The 19987-nt window shown below is 38.3% G+C and overlaps 1 protein-coding gene across 4 annotated transcripts in view; it reads right to left on the bottom strand.

Annotated features, from left to right (window-relative positions):
• Positions 1 to 19987, bottom strand: part of LOC124182217 (telomerase-binding protein EST1A-like) — a 241416-nt gene that overhangs the window by 95025 nt on the left and 126404 nt on the right. For all 4 annotated transcript variants that reach the window (XM_046569169.1, XM_046569170.1, XM_046569172.1 and 1 more), the window contains 2 exons: positions 6688 to 6869; positions 1236 to 1309 (listed from right to left, as the gene is read on the bottom strand). In XM_046569169.1, the coding sequence (XP_046425125.1) occupies positions 1236 to 1309; positions 6688 to 6869 (256 nt within the window). The remainder of the gene's footprint in view (positions 1 to 1235; positions 1310 to 6687; positions 6870 to 19987) is intronic.

The following is a 19987-nucleotide window of genomic DNA, read 5'->3' as shown; positions in this document are numbered from 1 at the left end:
TAATGGAAAGAAGTTTATAAAACATAAATAGTTCGGGATACAAAAGGCCAGTCAAACAAGGAGACTTAAAAACGTGTATGTTGGGTAATTGACGTACACTAGGTTGAACACACATTCTGTTTAAACATCAGTGTAACTCAAATTTGTTGAATAAATGCCTTCTTAACTCTTTGAGGCATACATTTTTCTAGTGGACGAATTCTCGTGAAAATTAATGTTCAGGACTTTATGAGGTGGTAGCTGAATTCAAATCTGCCATCAGACAATTAAAATTCAAAATGGCGGATCCCAATATGGCGGACGAAAGTTCGACAAAAGCCTTAGAAGTAGCTAATAATAGATACACCAGTCGAATCTTACTACTTACCACAGAGAAGCGAAAATTTTCACCGTAAATTCACAATATCAATTCTTGCAAACTTGCTAAATTTATCCTTAGATGAATTTGCACTCACCAGGAGAGTATCAGACTTTCAGATCATAGATTCTGCGGAAATTCTTCATTCATGGATTCCAACAAGGAAGGTATCCCAGATCGATCTCTCCGGTTTTATTTCTTTTGTAATATTTTAAAACTAGAGAAGAGTAGTTTCACCCCCTTAATGATAGTGTTTAATGATAGTTAGAAAAAAAAGTTTGGCTTAGTTTTAAGTCTGTTATAACATATTACAAACGAAATCTAATTGGAGATCGACCTGGAATACCTTTCTTGTAAGAATTTCTCTGGGGGCCCAAAATATTATGGTACTACTGATGCGTAGATATATCTACTGGGCTTTTCATCGCGCAGTTTACAACAGATCAGGTCGTCTGAAATTCGGAGTCTACGCTTCATTAAAGCTGTGAAATACCTGATAATGTATTCACTCATTTCTAATCTAAACAACAAAAATTGATTTTCAAGGTAGAGATACACAACAGATTTCATTTATCATCGCGTTTTACTCGTCAAATTGCTGATATTATCAATTTCACCCAGAATGAAGAGAGGCCTATGAGATGGAATCACATATCACAGACCGCATATTTTAGGCTAAGGAAATGGTCCAAGGAGTTCGAGCAGAATCCATGTTTCAAAGGTGTGATACTTGCTTTGTCAGTCGTATGGTTTCATACAGTTTCGTGGTTAGTCAACAGAATTTCAACGGTTGAAATTTTCGAATTTTGAAATTTCACGCGAAATTCTTTGCGAACAAAGTGAAATACAGAGACGAAAGGAAGAGGGAAGAACTCACCCGACGCGATAATCCGTGCAAGATGGCGGTGGATTCCATACGGTACTGTGACACAGCATCCAATCACACCATATCTGTAATCATAGAAAAACACAGATATGAAAATGAAACATAAATACACAGATCCGAAGAGGGACTTTGACAGAATATAATTATATTGTAAGATACGCGGCTTTTACAAGCCATCTTCCTCAGGTGGAATATATCGGTTATACATATAAAGTGCGATAGAATTCTGGCGAGGCTTGCATAACCCGTGGAAGAAAAACGAGAAAAAACATACACACACGTATGCGAAACAAAATAGGACAAAAAAAAAAGCATTGCTGTTGAGTTAAAAAATGATAATACGAAATCCTTGTCGCGCAAAACAGTCTTGTAGGAAGTCTCCAGTCTTATCAAAGATATTTATAGCTTCACTCCATACGCGTATGCAATATCTTACAAAGTATCTCACTCATTAATCTCAATACCGATATGGGCAATATGGGCAACGTCAAACTGGACAGATTTTGAGAATTTTTAACTTCCTATTTTTTTATTGATTGAAACTTTTTGCACGCAAAGTATAAATGAAAAGAAAACATACATGTTTCGCCATTTGTTCGAAAAAAAATTTTCCGAAAATTACAGAATATTAATCTCACTTGCGATAATGAGTCTACCTTTATAATTATATCTCCGGTTCCATCCACCGTGGAGCAATAAACGAACGCGTACTTAAAAGCAAAAGGAAGCGATTTTGAAGAAAAAATGGCAGTTTTTATGAGAATTGGAAATTTGAATTGTTGCCAGCGACTGAAATGTTCAAATACTTTTTCATCAAATTCGGCATTTTTCCAAATAGAAAAAAAAACATTATTTATGTCTCCCTTGAAACTGTGAAACATTAAACTTTTTTTAGCATGGAATCTGGATGGAACAAATATTTTTTTTTTTATATTAACTACCTGTAAGAGAGTGATACACTATACGAAGTACGATTAATCGAAGTTCCTCATAATAATTCTGATCAACCTGTATATGACTTGCAACTCATTTACCATGTTCAAACAATATTTGTCTCTAACCGACTTATATAGAGTCTGAGTCATGACTCATACATACAAAATCTATATATGTCGGTCAGAGACAAGTATTGTTTGAACATGGTAAATGAGTTGCGTGTCACATACCAGTTTGCAGATTTTTATGAAACAACTTCGATTAATCGATAAATCGAAAAAGCAATTAATCGAAACCATCGATTAATCGGAAACACGATTAATCAAAACTGCCGATTAATCAAAGCTGCGTATTAATCAATTAATCGCACAGCACTAGTTTCGGGTTAGAATTCCAATTTTGCTAACCTAAAATGACAAAGTAGTGGCTTATTATGCTGTTGACAAGATCTTGAAAACTGTCAATCAGAATGAAAATCAGTACACAGGACACAGGACTTCTGAATTTATAATTTGAAATTAGAAATCAGTTTCACAATCCAAAATGATGGATTCAAAATAATGTTCAGAGTGTCCTGTTTTCATACGATTTTAGTTTCGGTTTTTTTACGTAGGTACTTCTGAATTTGAAATTGTGTGTTTTTGATTGAAATTAATATATACCTTGCGAGAAAAACTATTTTAACGGTTTGTGGAATATTTAACGCCAAACGGGACCGGTTTCGGTCGATGGTCAGCGAATTTGACATCCTGCTAGAATCTCGTTACTCACTATCTTGTGAAGAGACTTCCACAGTTTAAAGCCGCAAATAATTCTTGACTTCTCGCATATAGAGATTGAAGAAATTTCCCTTAGGTTCTACTCAATTCGCTTGAAAATTCTACTGATCCAAATTCAAGTTGTGATAAAAATATGGTATAATTTTCAATTGCACGTTTTATTTTGTTTGCCAGCGTTACGTCCTCCAGACTTCATATTCCTTTCTCAGTTTTACAGTCACTTTACACCCTGTATCCTCTCCTTATCTTCACAGCTTCGTCCCTGAACTACAAATAGCGAGCGTCTACCTTCTCTAAACCCATCACTTCCATCCTAGCTTTCGCTCGAGTCACTCACAAACATACCTGTCATAATTCAATTATTTGAGCATTAACAATAAACCAACTATACCATTTCGATGGTATATCACTCGTAAACCGATCCCTTCCTTCTTCTGTCATTTCCTGCATTGAGAGTTGTAAGCACGTTAGTGCATAATCGACGCGTACGAAGCGTAAAATAGCCAAATAACACCTTGGCTGAGCGTAGAGTAGGTTTCGGTAGTATTTGATGTAAGGTGGATTAGAAATTAATCGTTTGGACTGAATGCGTAGTTGACAGAGGATGGATCAGAAGTGAATCAGTTGAATGATGGACTGGAAGTGTGAATCCGAAAAGGGGCACGAATTCACAATAGTAGGGAACAAAAGTAGATGAGTAAGAGCAATAACGAGTGGCGTGACTTTTCAAGGCTTCAAAAATTCCAAAATCAACCGAGGAATAAAAAACAAATTTATTGCTGTTTGTAATAATAAAGTAAATAATAATAATAATAATTACGACCAGCCTACTATACCCTTTCGAATGTGTCTCCCGTAAGTGGATAAATTGTGCGGGATGAAAGAGCGATGAATTCGTAACCGTTATGTTTCTGCAGCCGTCCTAAAATTTTCATTAAAAACTCTCTCATTCGCAGAGAGAACAAAGAAAGATACAGCGTTTAGATGTTTTGGTTGATCCAGAAATAAAGCTTTTCTCGACATTTTGGACGAATGAATAAAAACGTGTCTGCTTTTTACGCATACTTTGCAAAAGAAACGTTTTGATCGATTTGTAAAATACGTAGTCACTTTTTGTCCAGTTTCACGTAGAATGGCCCATATGGGATTTACGATACTGCGCACGCACTTGTGGATACACTTTTCGACAGAAAGCCGACAACACGGGGCTGGGTTTTAATACGGCATTTGTCAAAAACTGAGGGTATTCATCAATCACCGAGTCTTTGGATTTATTTTCCATGAAAATAGCATGGAAATGTAACTAATTGTAGAAAAAGAATTTTTTTAATATTCCCTGAACAGTCCGCAATATGATGGAGCACTTAGAAGTTATGCAGAATGAAATTGTTCCTGAGAAAAACTCAGCCGAAGAATACCTGGCGATATCACGTCATCTAATACGTCGATGGCTTAACGATTAGGTCAGAAGACGGCGAGAGAATAAACAATGAGTTTTATTTGAATTTTCCAAAAAGATTTTATTGAAATGTGACACATAAATCTGAATTTGTATTGTAAATTCGCGCAATACGTGATTCAATCCTTTTTTTGGTACTCGTTGTTAACGTATCTGATTGTGAGCAACCAGTTCCTGTGCTGATGAGCGTTTAATTCCAGATAAATGTCATGGTCGAGAGAAAATAACGTTAAAAAATTTCCGAATCACCAACATTGGAGAAAACACATTTTCAAATGTACAAAATCAATAGGCGACCGCTGTTACTATCAACAAAGTTCTGAAAACTGTGAATTCATCCCGCGAAGTTCACTGGTATGCGTGTCCACGTGGCGATATCAGAATAGAAAACATCACGTACGACTGATTCTTAAAATGAAAGCACAGTCATTCGATCAGGAATGCACCTAATCATGTAACCATCAGTACAGTAGTAATTACTGAAGAAAAGTACGCTTAAAACTGGAAATTAAGAACTACAGAGGGTGAAAGAACTAATGCCTAAGAGCGCACAATGCGAGCTCCATGCGAGTCTGTACAATGAGTACAAAACGTAGTTTAGACAAGGTAACAGAAATGTAGGAATATAACGTCCCTCGATGCTGAACGTAGCTCTCTCGATGCATGCATTAATCCTGTCGGTTGCATAATGAGATGGTACACCTTGCCTGCTGGACACGAGGCTGAAAGCCCGACTTACCACTGACCACTAACCAGTGACCACTGACTAGCGACCACCGGCGGCTAGCGTGGGTGCGACAGCATATCGTTTCATAAATCCCGTCGGCGTGAACACGCCCCGTCGAGCGAACGAATCGCACTCGAAAAAAACAGTATTTCAGTCGAACTCGAAGTAACTCATGAAAGCAAACGATACCATGTACATGTAACATATGAGAATGAAAATGAAAAATCGGAAAAAAAATATGTCGCTTTGTCGTCTGACGAGTTATTAAAGATTGTAATCGCCAGTTTGTCGCATTCTGTAAATAAACATTATCTGGGAAATCAGTCACGATAAATTGGCAAGAATCAGGCAATTTATCGAATGAATATACGAGTAAGTAATTTCACTGATTATTGTCTCCAGAGAGAGTAACGTAGCATTGGTCAAGGCGAGCAGGGTTTTACACGAGTCAAATATCGCCCATTTACATGATGAAAGCACGCTATTGATTGCGACACTTGTGATCAAACGTTTGATTTGAGAAACTCCAAAAGAGTCACTCACATCACGTAAAATTGGACTTATACACAATGACGCAGTGCGTAAAATTGAGTTATTTGGAAGTGCGTACGCGCCTAAAACGTATTGTGCGAAGTAACCCTTTCGTGTAGTGAGTGTACGAAGTAATTACTTCGCGCATTGAATGTAGGAAATGATGAGTCGAAAATGTCACACTTTACGCACGTGCTCCACAGGCTTCAAAAATCGAACCACGCAAGCTGGGGTTGCAAAAATTATATTTAGGGCTTTTTTTGGCACATGCGCACTAGTACAAGACTCAATTTTACGCACAGCGTCATTGAACGTACGTTACCTAACCCTAATTCGCGTGCCATGAGTGACACCTTCGGTGCTTTTCAAATCAAACTTCGCTTCACAAGTACGGGAAAGACAGCGTTCGTCATACGTGCTGATGGGCTATATTTGACTCTTGCGATCGTAGCACTCGCCTTGCCTCATGATGTGAAATTCACGCTTGACAGAAATCGTCTACTTTCTGCACTGGTAACATATCATACTAGTTGAATACTAGTTATGTTCATATTGAGTCAAGCGTTTGGAATTGGCGATTCTTGGACGGAAGATTGGTATTGAAATAAGAATATCTAAAAACCCGTATTTTTGCGTCCACCGAGGGGGTAACAACTAAGCAAAAATGGCTTACACTGATTCCAATTACATAGATCAGAAGTTGGTCACAAAGATTACAGCGCAGAATTACAAATGATCACAAACGATTACAGAGATTTTAATGGTTACAAAAAAATTCAAAAATTGCAATGATTACAAACGGTTATAGAGATTGCAAAGATTGTTCGCAGCGATCTGTATTATGATCAATTTTTTAAATATCCAGATTCAGAGAATCTAGAGGAAAATAATGGAAATACACGATCAAATACTGACGGTGACAATTTTCTAAAATATATATTGAACATCAGATTCAAGAAATAGACGTAAGCCATATAAAACGAGGGCTCGAATATTTAACAGATACTTTACCTTGATGGCAGGGAGTAGAACTTGCATGTCTTCATCAACTATCAGTCTGGGGTGTTCATCACGTTGAAGCTGCACCCTCAATAATGAAACAGCCCTCTCGAGGATCAAGCTGAACATTTGCAAGGATACGACTAGCGCGCGTTCTTGAACCTCGGATCTGTAGCCAGGTTCCAGTTGTGTTTCTGAAAAAGTAGAGACAAAATGAGGATAAAAATTATTTTGGATTATTCGAATGATCCACGCATCATTTTCCATGTTTTTTTACGTTGAAAATATGTATGAATTTGAAATGTTTAACGGATACTGTATAAGCTAAAAAAAATTCTAGTTAAGAAAAATTTTCAAGATTTACGGTTTCTCGAGTAAGCTCGACTTACGACGTGGCGTGTGAACTCGAAACACTGTAAGAGTTCACAGGACTTACAGTTTCAAGTATATAATACAAGATGTTTGTTTAAGATAGATTGAATTTAAAGAGTGAAAAAAGAGAAAACAAACTTGGACCGAGTTAGATGGATTAACGAAAATCCCCAAAAAGCACCTCAGGTGCAAAAACCTTACACCAAGTACATTAAAGTGAAAAAATATCTACAAAAATGTACTTTAAAACTTGTAACCCACCGAAGTAACAATACACAAAGGTTCATTTCGAATGACTTCAGTATTCAGTTCTGTTCTTCACGGCGAAATTTGTCATAGTTCAACTGTAGGTACTGATTTTTCTTTTATTGACTATGGTATGGTATGATGTGGGAGGACTTGCTGAAAATAATTGGATGCCCATACAAACGTACAAGACATAATAACCATGCTGGAAAGTTGATGCTTTGTTTACCATACTGAAGTTACTTTGTTACTCGAATTGCGTTAGTGGAATACAGCGATTCATGCCCGTCCTTTCTCCTGTACCACAAGTTTAAAGGAGTCCATTTCATTTTCTGAAGTGTTGCTAGAAAAATTCGGTTTTATACGTGTATATGTCCTTCGTAGATATGTGCAATATGCTTGCATGCATCGATTGTACCCACAAGCTTCTAGAGGAAATCTTTTACAGTAGCACCCAAACGCTTTATCGAGCTAATCAAAGCATGATGCATTCATGGAACAATAATGATACGATTTAATTTATCCCGTGATATTAGTCTAAAAAAGCCCGTCAAGTACTAATGACTCCAAATTTCTCGTTTCGTCGGTAATTCTTTATTTTTCGTGTTGATAGTTGAATAACATACTTGACAATAAGGATTAATTTCAATATTTTTTGTACGTAAAATTATACGTACGATTATATTTTTGGGAATGGATCGTTGTGGATTGTTACTTTTTCCCCCTTCATAAATCGGATAAGGTCAAAAAAAAATTCTGCGTATACTTCATAAGACTGCTCGCTATTTGCCTAGGCTATGTTTGATACATTGAGCATGCAGTGCTACATCGCTTTGTTCACCTGAAGTTTCAATTGACCGAGGTCATTTGCAAAGTTTTGAACCATCCAAGTTTCATAAATTTGTCATATATTTATAGTGGAATCTCTATACCACCAGCGGATTGAGTTTTCGATTAAAATTGACCGATTGGAATTTTAGATACATATCATTGCTAAATGAGACTCTATGAAAATAAAAACCCTAATGACGGACCACACGTGGTACAAGGCGTAATAGTAAAAAGCTACACAGCATCAGATGTAGAAGTAATCTGCCTCCGTTTCAACTTTAACTTCGAAGCGATCAACATTTAATTACATAGAAATCAACCGGCATAAAGATTTGCTCTCGCATTAGCATCATAATCACGCGGAAAGGCTCGACTTCAGATTGTAAAAATTTTGAAATTTAGAACCTTACCAAAGCCGTATCGTAAAACAACTTTTGATGCATCATGAAATTGAATTACGAATTCTGTGGACACGTTCTACGATAATGGTGTTAAATTATACGACTCGCCATTCCGAGTTTGGAAATACCTTAGCTGTTAGTGAGCAAGATGTGTTGATTTCACTTCAGTGCAAGCTTTGAGTATCCAAAATCTAAATAGAAAGTATTAATGTTAATTACTGATTTGGGATTTTTTGTAAAAACCGTACTGACATGAGATCCTTCTAACGTTAATGAGTTATGGCATCAGTTCATTATTTCTATGTACTCCGTTACGCTGTTATCCACTCTTTTGATGTGAAAATAAATAACATCCGATAGAATATTATATATTTTAAACCTTTTTTTACTCAGAGTTCCAACTCGAAGAATACGTCAAATCACAAAAGTTGTTGAAATAATTATTCTCGAATCTTACAGCTTGCATCGTGTAACGCAAAAATTTCTAACCTACCTACATATGTGATGATAGCTGAACGAACAGAAATTGCTTAAATGAAAGCTTTTCGAACCCACATTTGGAATGAAATCTTCGAATTTCGCAACCAATAGTGAAAAAGGAAAAAATACGGTATGATATTCTCGCGTACCGTACATTGCCTTCGCGGTAAAAAGATTGGTGCAAGTCTTTGATTTGATTGAATTGTTTCTCATACTACCGGTACGAAACTAGTCTCTTGATTATAGATTTCGACACGTTCAAAAATTTAAATTCCTGTCGAGAGCGATTTCGTGCGGCTCTTCAAGCCTTAGTGAATAATAAATAAAAAGAACCGTGATAAAAAATGAAAATCGTAAAAGACTCAAAATTATGTACAGAACTCCCGTGCATTCTGGGTTCGCAAACGTGCGTTAATATTTTATACAGATCGAAAAGTGTTCGAGGTAAGGCATATAGGTAATACAAGAATCAAACGAAGAAAAAGGTTTAAAAAGAACTGGGTCGAAGATGAAACGTTAAATATGTGAAAATGTAAAGAAGAGAAAAAGAAAACGGGGAAAAGTATACCGAGTCTGAAACTATGTTTCGAAAAATTCGAATCGTATTAAATTTCACGGTATTTCAAAACAAAAAAAGAAACCCATCAAGTTCCGCATCGAACAAAACTTAGTTCGAATGGAAACCGCAATCGATTGAGAAACTCGCTGACTTTGGTCATGTATAGCTACACGATAACTCATCCTCACAGTCGGTACAAGGGTCTGTAATCAAGCCAGCAAACAAAACTCATAGACCAGGATACGTAACTCGATCCAACCAATCAAACCGGGGGGCAACGATCCGTGGCCAATTTTCAGAAGATTGTGATTGACGCCAGCGCCGCAGCAACGCAAATCATATGCGATCCCAGGCAACGCCAGTAGCACCGCTCGAGTCACGTGTCGTAAATCACGTTACGTTGTACTGAGTTGTGCTGCGTTGCATCAACCGTGATGTCATTACGTGCAACTTACAAAATTATACATATAATATGTTGTACAAAAAATGATGTACACAAATATATACATATTTGTTAGGGTTATGATTTGTATTTGGGGGTGTGAAAATTTCTGATTGGGACGCCACCCAGGTCTGTTGCAAGTCATTAAAAAAAAAACTGTGCAAAGTTTCAAGCCTCGGTGTTAACTGGAACATGTGCTTCTAAACACCGAAGGTTTTAAATGTAAAATACGTGAAGTTGTTATAACCAATTATTTCGTTTTCTATGACTTTGGTATAATTTAAAAGACCGATTTGAAACTTGACAGGTTATTGCACACTAGTTCAATATCGCATCTCCAATAACTGAAGAGCACGTTTTGGGCTCATTTCGCGTATTATTATAATTGGAGATGTGTAAGCGACTAACCGGTATTGGTGTTGTAGCAATACGTAATCCTGGTACGGCAATGCTCATAGTTCGAGTAAAGTGATATGCGTACGACTGCCATTTACTTTGTTGCACGAGCCGCTCTTTTTTCTTCAGGAACGGAAGCAATCCTCTTGGTATTTCACTATATCGTATATCTGTCGCTGTTACCACCATAAGCACTCGGACGATACCTTCTGGGGTTTCTTGGGCTGAGTTCAAGTGAACTGAACCCATGCGAACTTAGCTTACGACAGCCTGATCTAGCGAAGCTTAGAAGAGGTGAGGCGAGGTTGGGTAGGGCTAAAACGACGCCGGGAGGAGAACGATCACCGCCCGTTCCTGGCTCTTTATGAGGGCGACATTGCGCGGCGTCTTTCATCCATCTGAGTATCAGAAGATACGCGACGATACCGGAAGATGCCTGGAGATACCATGGCGCAATCGCGTAAGAACCTTACGTAAATACTGCACATACCACCCCGCCATTCCAATAATGCGTTTCTTCTTCTCTTTCCATGCTACCATCTTTTCTTAGCGACAATACCCCGTCAGTGGTCGATTCATCCATGCGGCTTTATTAGCAGAAAACAAGCTACCGGCTAATTATTATCGCCTCTGCGTTACATTTCAGTCCGCAAGCAACGTAAGCATCGGTAGACCAATTGACGAGATTATTGCAGTCACCATGTGTTCAACACGTGGGTAATCTAGAATTTTCCAAAACTCCTATTGCGAGTTCACATTTACAGCTTTGTACGTAAGTGTGGTCCGTTACGTGCACGGAATAACTGACTGTCGAAAAACATTAAGTAAAAATATGAAATGAAATTAAAATTTGGAATACTCAATCTTAAAAATTACAAGTCATACTTTATCCGTGCCTGGATTGAACTTTGACTGTCTTCCAAATTTTTTATCGAAATTTGGTAGTATGAATTAATATTAACTCGAAATAGAATTTAACGGGCTTTAAAGCTTGTGACAATAGATATGCATACATAGCGGACTCTAGGTGTGAAGATGTTTCAAATAATCGGAAAGAGATTAACGGACATGCGTTAAGAGAAGGCAGAGTTTTGAGGACTTTGGGTGAGTGAATTTTGAGGATTTTTTGTGTGACGATAGTCTTTTAGATAGAAAATGAGGTTCTTCAACCTTGCGCGAGATGCTATAATGAGTCTATCACAGCTGTGGGCGTATGAAATTGTTTTGAACGGCAGTCTGATTGAAAATGACGTGTACGTTACGTCGACAAACCCTCAGAGGCATTAAAACAAGTTAAAGCCTCGGTAAAAAATGTGATGAGTTACAGAAAGAGAAAAAGAAAGTAGGATAAACTGGTAGAAAAATTCCCTTATTTGTTGATGTTGAAAACAGTCTAGAACAATACGTGATGTGTGCTGCGTACGCAAAACTGCGGCGATAAAAAAATATGTCAGATGCTCGCTATCAGTGTGAAAACAATTGATTGAATACGATCAAACAAACTAGCGGAAAGCACAATTTTGAACAAAAGGTAGAATATTGTTCAATATAAGTTGCAAGATACCGCGTAACACGAAACTATAGGAGGTTTAAAAACGACGTGGATAATGACATACGAGAAAATGATCGATTATTAAACGTTCACAAAAAAATTATACTTGCTTTTAAAGAAATTGTATATTTTAGAGTACAAGGGACGAAGAGCTGAAAAAATGGCGAAATGGATTCATAAAAGCCGTTAAAGATGAAAAGCATATTTTTCAAGGAACAGAATGAATTATTCGAAATATTAAACTAAATGTATGTTGTAATAAAAACTGCAGACTTCGGAAGCAAGTGCATGCAACAGACGCGGGTGCCTCACTTTTAGTGAGATCAAAATAGAACAATAGCGGATACGCGTATCAAACCAGTCACGAGTTAATAAAGGTATAAATAATTCGAAATCAGGGAAATTCAGTGTCAAATTGGTCAATTTTTAAATTTTCGTTAAATGCGATTAATTACGTACAGACCTATGTATTACATTATGTTGAGTAGATCGATTATCAAATTAGGGACCAGATAATGTGTAATTACAGAACAATATCAGATACTCGTACTGTCAAATGGATGGTAAAATATGTTTTGAAAAACCAAGTGTAAAGAATTGAATAACATAAAGTTTTAAGCTGATGAAATTCATTTTAGTTAATTCTCCACGACAGAAGCCTCCTATTGTATGACAAGCGAAAATATTGGTAGTTTATTTGGTGAAAACGATACTTAAATTTCAGAAAAAGTCTCTAACAGTAAAATTTTTCCAAGAGTATTTTTTTCTCAAAATATGGAATACTTTAGGGTGTGCTTAGGACAAATACTTTTTTGGTGATAAGTGGCGGCTACACTGACATTGGTAATCGTATCAACTCCACAACTTGAAACCTCACAACAGCCGATTAATTTGATGGCCGGTGCCAAATAAACAAAAACAAAATTCCCGACTGTATTTTCCCTATTTGTCGAAGTCTGATCATACTCGTAGTTAAATTCGCGATACAGTGCAGCTTGCAAACGGCGACAATTCGAAATTACTGAAGTTCGTCAAGTTTGCTAGGCACCCTTAGACAACACCGGCAATTCCCAGTTTCTAGAACAATAGCAATTTTATTTGTAGATGCCTTAGGAGCGCGGAGAGTTGTCTGTCATTTCAAAAATCATTAGTCATTCTTTGGCTGGAGATACAGCCCGCCTTTTATACTTGGGCGTTAGACGCAGAGAGAATAATTTCATTTCGATGAAAGGGTTACTAACCAGCGGGATCAGTAATCGGACTAAATAAAAGAATACCGACCATTCGGAGACTCGACAAGGGTAATTTTTGACACCTGCTTCAGAAAGATGCCCCCCCCCCCCCCCCCAATACGACGCCATGATTTCGTTCACGTGTATCGAACACTGATTAGTCAGCCTAGCGAACTATCGGGCACAAAAGGAAGTTTCAATATTACGTTGCCCGTAATAGCTCGCAGCGTTCATTCGCAGTGGCGGCTGGATCGAACCAGCGTGGGCTGTTTTGATTTATCATACAGGAGGATAATTGTTAGTATTTAACCACCACGGCTGGGAGGACACGGAGCACTTCGTTATGAAAGATTTATATTGAGTTGAACCAATTAATAATGCAATTATTGTTTTGACAAGGCTATAACGTGAAACAGCCGATGACATGTTTTATTCACTTTCTATGGTATATTACTCGGTATGTGGTATCGTTATTAGTTCCAAAGACAAGATGAAATAGTCTTACAGCAAGTTTTCCCGTCTCACGTAGGTACTATTTATACGAATGAACAAAATGGTGATTGGATCAAAGCATAGATGTTCATCTCAAACTTAATTTCTTTTGTTTATATTAATAGTTGAAGGAAATCTTCTTCGGTTTCGGTTTCGGTAATTTCGAAATATTTCTAGCTAGAAAGTTTCGGCCAGTATTGACAGCCGTCCATCTTCAGCCTATTATACATACAAATATTACAATAAAGGATAATTAAATATAAACAAAGTCAGTAAGTGTATATAAATGAAACAGAAACATAAGAACAATAATTAAATCAGTGCTTTTGTTAATTACAACTCTATCTGCAACAATGCACATATCTTATTTTAACAATTTGAGATTATATAGCTCGCTACATGAATGTGACGTTTATCTTTTGAAATCATATGATTCAAATTAACATCTTTGTGCAATTCACTCGAAGAGTGCAGTCGAATCTTTCCGCAACGAGAAAGAAAAGCAAAGTTGTAAATTGCCGGATTAGGGGAAAAAGCTGCAGACTAGAGACTTTGGGTAAAAGTTAAAATCGATCCTGCAGCTAGTCGACCCATCCGTCCTTCGGTATTAACCCTCTCACCCTCGTAGACGGGTGTAATCAACTATTTTCTAGGATGAAGTTAGCCGTTACTCTCGTCGCGCCGTCTGAGTAATCTCTCATGTTCCTAACGGCTCTTAACTCTTTAAGCCCTCTGCAGAAGTTAACGAAGTCAGTCATGGTCAGCCCTTCATTTTCCACGAGTCGAGCTCAATTTGACTATAGTGGTAATACAAATTTAGGGCAAGAGGTTTAGTGCGGTTGCCGTCCATTACAGGCAGCCGTCGAATCTGCCACGGAGTGTCATTTCTGATGAGGGTCTGGGAATGAGTATCGTTTTCACCATTTGAATAGTGCTTCACGGGTCAGCGTCGGTATGGGTTACAAAAACCTGACGCGATGCAAGAAGAATAAGTCGGAGGAGGTGGGTGAACTGGACTTGTGGCGGAAGGTAGAAGGCGGCTCTTAATTATTAACTGATGCGTCAACGCGGTTGGCGCCTAGAGGCACAAAAAGGACCTGGGAAGTTATCAACACGCCCCCTGTCAATAACAACGGGTCTTAAGGCTCACATGCTTATTACCAGCCCGATCATCAATATTCTTTATCCTTTATTCTCGACTGTCACTTTCTTTTATTCATCCCTGGAGTCACTGGAGCTGAGAGTGGGGTGATCAACGTCCAAATTGGTTCAAAGAAGTACGAATCGTTCTCTACTTGCTCGTTAGCTACTCTCAACTCTTGGCAATTCAATTGATTTTTTAGTCGCACACTTTCCATCACTCTCAAATCTCGCCGAGGTGATAAATGAATATAGAAAAATCGAGGTCTGATCATATAAAAAGCTGCTGAAATAAAGACTTTCGATACCATTCAGGAACATGCAAGTTCCTAAAAAAGTTGTTTGAGTAAAAACAATTGCATTAAAACAACACTTTGATTCAACGCGGATTTATGACTGAATATCGTAGTATTTTATTTCACAGATTGGAAACAGTGTCACAAATTGGCTTGTTCATTGTCACACCTCGGTTTAATTTCTGACAAAACTTTTAAAATATGCATGTTTTATTCCTGTTCAATATATTTTTAATTAAATCATGTTCATTTTGCAAAATTTATTTTTGAATAATCGAATGACGTTACATTTCCGCAACAATCTCCCTGTCGTGACGAAAAACTGATGAAATACTACACATGGATGAAACGCGGTCTTTGATATCATTTTCTCAAAACCTAACTTGAATAAAACAATTTCTCGCCTTTTAATGTCAGTAATTTTCTTCTTTCAGTGAACGTACGTCACGTTTCTCTTTCTCATTTTATGAATTGTTATGTCTTTCGTATATGTCAATCTTTAATAATTTTTTTCAGAATGCAACGATCTACCTCATATACAAAATTTAGAGGATTTCACTTAAACCCAATCTCCATAAGATTATTTCGGGGTTCTTTATTCAAATTTGCCTAGGAGCACTGCGTGGTATGGTACGCGTTTTTTACGGCTTCGTTCCATACGTAAAGTAACCATTTTAGCGGAAGTACAATAAAAGCGCATCGGAATGCGTAAAAGTGCACTTTCACATTCTAGTAATCAAAAGTCTTCTAATTCATGTACTCTGCTATCAAAAAACTTGTAAAGCACACTTTTGTTACATCAAGTATCGTGTGCACCACGGAGGTAGTCTTTTTTCCATCGCGTCTTTGCAATATTGGTCTTCGACTCGTACACGCTCTCGCCTACGACTCATATTGCCAACTTACGCTCGGCGTAAAAAAACCTACTTTGCCTTGTTGGTGCAAAATCTACTATTCATGTGTATATTTTTTTTCTCCGGCTCCATTGTGTTAATTTTGCATTGTCGCGAAATTTCTTTGAATACCCTTTGAAGATGCAAAAAAAGCTATTGTAAATATCCAAGAAACGATATTTTGACTAACCCTCACGAAAAATGAAATACTTTACAGTTCGGACACGGAACACAATCCTGTGGTTGGATCTAAATTGATCGACTGCTGTGGCGGCTTTGGCGAGTTCTTTATAGTACACTGGCCTGTAAAGGTGTGTAATAATAAAAGTGGAGTACCAAATTGAAGACGATAATCACTATAACTACTGAACAGATTTCATCCATCTTGAAGCCAGTGCATCGGAACTTAATAAATTCAATTTCATAGGCTTTCATCTTAGACTCGGCTGGTTTTAATAACATCGTTAGAACAAATACACGTGCGTAGTTAGCCTAACCTAACTTATTTAATTTGATTATAATTCCGCTTCGATCGGTACCATTTCATTGTCACCGCATAAAGATGTACCATAGTTAAGCTAAGGAGGTGCTAAGAAGATTTTCTAGGAAACCCATCACGTGATTTCTGTGTATATAATGTTATAACATCTGCTCTGAAATCACTTGCATTTTCACCAGGATATTGAACTGAGAATTAAAACTTCTCGACGTCGGTAATTCTGATGAAAATAGGCATATCAGTCTCGTAACGGTGTAGACTTCGCATCTTCAGATTCTTTGACTGCCGATTTATTTACAGTACATGCTGGATCCCGAGTCCAGTATCCAGAACTGTAATGATTAATTGCGATGTGCGAAAGACAGTTGTTGTGGGGTGACTTGACTCAATTTAAAACCAGATCAAATGATTAAATGATTGAGGGAGATGGATATGTAATCGTGGGAATATATAGTAGGATCAAAATAGTTAAAACATAAAGAGAGCAGCTGATCATATCAGGTATTCGCGTGATAATTTAATATTGCGTAATTCATTCTCGCGTAGATAGGATAAGGTATTAGATTTCGTTCGTAGGTACATTACTGGAGCGTCCAGAGGAATAGATTTGAGCACTTTTTTAGTCTGTGAAAGAGGTTCACTCTCAACCGTGGAACGTGCAAGAAGACACACCTGCAGTTCAAGGATAATCGAGCCGAGAGCCGCCAAAGAGAATCATTGATGGTATAAACCACAGTCTAATTCTTCGGTCAAAATTGTACGATATATTAATTTGGTAATTTCCACCATGCGATTGCGAAGGCGTCGTATGCGTTATACGTTCAAGTTCGTTAGTCCAGCGCGAGTGGCAGATGGATATTTTCGTGGTAATACCTCGTTGTGCGTGAAAAAATTTCACCAGCTCCATTTCGTGCCTCTACAGAAGCTGGACTTACAGTTACCAAAATTACGATTGTGAAACCAGAAAAGAAGGCATCGGTGATGATGCGTGTGGCAATCAAGAGCCGGACGCAGGCTAATCATGACAGATACTGAAGTTGCTGTTCCTACTGCCATCGCTTCAGTGCAGCCGTTGCCACGCACTTTCACCATAATTGTCCCTAGTCGCGTTCAATAACGTCTGGTGGAAGCACCGCGTCGAATTTTTCTCAAGTGAGGAGAGAAAACTCCAATTACTTTTTTCAAGGTTGTTAAATCAACCTTTCGCACTTCTGATTGTAAGTAGACGCAATCTATGGAATGCGTGCGGAAGAGACGAGTGGTGCAGAGTTCCGCGAAACCAAGGAGCTTTTTGATGCACGCGAAAGGGAGACTCAGGTAGCAGGGTCAACTACTGATATGCTTTCAGCCACACGCATAAAATTGTACGTCACTCGTGGGACTTCAAACCGTGCCGCTGATCATCCTGTAGATCGATTCGAAACATGTAAATGTGACAAATCGTGCCATTCAATTGGACTAGACAAAAAAAATTCACTTGCATCCTGTTCCGCTGAGTTATAGTCTCTGAAATCAAACGGTTACCTCTTCCCGAGTCTTGGTACAAAGATCCCAAGATACAATTTAGGAGTTAGTTTATCTCTATGCGTTGTCACCCATACAAAGTTGCGAGAACCCGAAGTGGCTGAACTGGCTATGCACAACGATTCATTCAACTAGTCACCTATTTTTATACATATACTAGCCAAGTATTCGCCTCATAGTTCCTAAGCTTACAATCAGTGCTTGTAAGGAGGTCGACTTACCGTACTTCGGATTTGCATAATCGCATGAAGATAGGCATATAGTAGCCTATGGGTGTATAGTATAATTCCGTTTTGCATCTCGGCATACGTTGGGCCTCTGCAGGCACAGACGTGCCCGCTGCATCGGAGGCTCGTTTTTTCTCCCCGGTTTCCTCCCACAGTAGTCATCAATTCCGATTCGAGTAAACATCGGCTGTTGCGTACGACACGCACGTTTTATACCGTAAATTTGCTATCATCATCCCGTGGATGTTCACGAGCTGCGATTGCTTCCAAAATATTTATCGGGTCTGAGGTGTAAAGGAAGTGAGAGCAGCCTCAAGTTTATACCTTTGTAGAATTCACTATAGGCTGGCTTTTTCACGGTGAACGTAATAGGATATACTAGTCGTAAGTTATGGGGTACTGATTGTCCATTACATAATGGCACTTGGTTGGGTGAAGAAAATGTAAGAATTCTACTACCATGACTTCAGAGTAGTTGAACAATGTGTGATTCTCTGAAGGTGGATCGTTTGAGTTCAACAATGTTTCCCACTGGAACCAAGATTTCAATCTCACTGGCTGAATATTATGGCATTTTACAGGTTACAGTGGGATGCTCAACTCATAGCTCGTTTACTGGTTTACATTTAGAGACAAAAGTACTCACAGCTATTTCCTGACGCGGTGAAAACTAAAATGACCACAGAGTACTCGTACTTCTGCAATATTTCACTGTGCTTAATGTTAATCAATTGTGAATAACCTTAACATAAGGCCTTATTGATTTGAGTGGTTTGGTTTTATACCAAGGAAAGTTCAACTTAAGGTCTATGCCACCTGATACCAGAGAATATTGAAATGAGCATAGTTGTAGAATTCAAGCATCATTGGAATAACAGCAACATTGTTTTTACCTATTCTTCTCGAAAAAAAGAGAAGGAAAAAAAAGAAAAGAAAAGACATCTAGCAGAGTTCGAACGAGGTCGGTCCCCTTAACTAACGACGATTCATCGGTATCCTAGTGAGTCACGGTCCAGCGCACTTGAAGGGGGGAAAAGTTAGCAACGCCTTCGCGGTTCTTATCTGAAATTGATGTAGCCCGAGGAACTGCTGCTCTCTCTAATGAACCTTCCCCGGTTTCAAGAAGCAGGCTTCCTCGCAATTTGCCTATCACTGAGTCGTCAGCTATTCCGACGACACACGGCCCCATTCCCTTATCTTCTCCCTTAATCTGCCCACTGTGCAAATGAGTCACGAACTCCATGGATCCCGAGAAAATCGCCGTAACCGGGAGGTAAGAGTCACGTTGGGCTCAATGTACGGCCTTGACAAGGCCTTGTGAGGTCACCGACGTTGCCCTACGCTCATCTCGACACGTTTCGTGTGGAAGGAATCGCTTCCAACCACTCGCGGACCGGCTGATAGTAATGACGCCGGACAAGAAATTCAGTTTTCATCGCCGAAAGGAATCAAATTCACGATCGTTTTACGTAATGGCTGATGGAAATTGGCGAATGAGAAGCTGATCGGGAAAATTCTGAATTTTTGAGTATTAATGACGAGTAAATTTTCATTATTTTAATGGTACCTGTTATGTAGATTTTCATACTAATACAACAGGGTTCATAAGTTCACAAGTGATTGGGTGACTGACACCATGTTAGCATTCTTCTCCTCTCCCTTTGCAGAATTATTCCACGCGTAAAAAGCAACTCGAGAACTTTCATGACTATTTTTTTACATCACTGAAT

The sequence above is a fragment of the Neodiprion fabricii genome, chromosome 5 (genome assembly GCF_021155785.1).
Source record: "Neodiprion fabricii isolate iyNeoFabr1 chromosome 5, iyNeoFabr1.1, whole genome shotgun sequence".
In the NCBI taxonomy this organism is placed as follows: domain Eukaryota; kingdom Metazoa; phylum Arthropoda; class Insecta; order Hymenoptera; family Diprionidae; genus Neodiprion; species Neodiprion fabricii.
This window is presented reverse-complemented; position numbering and strand designations above follow the sequence as displayed.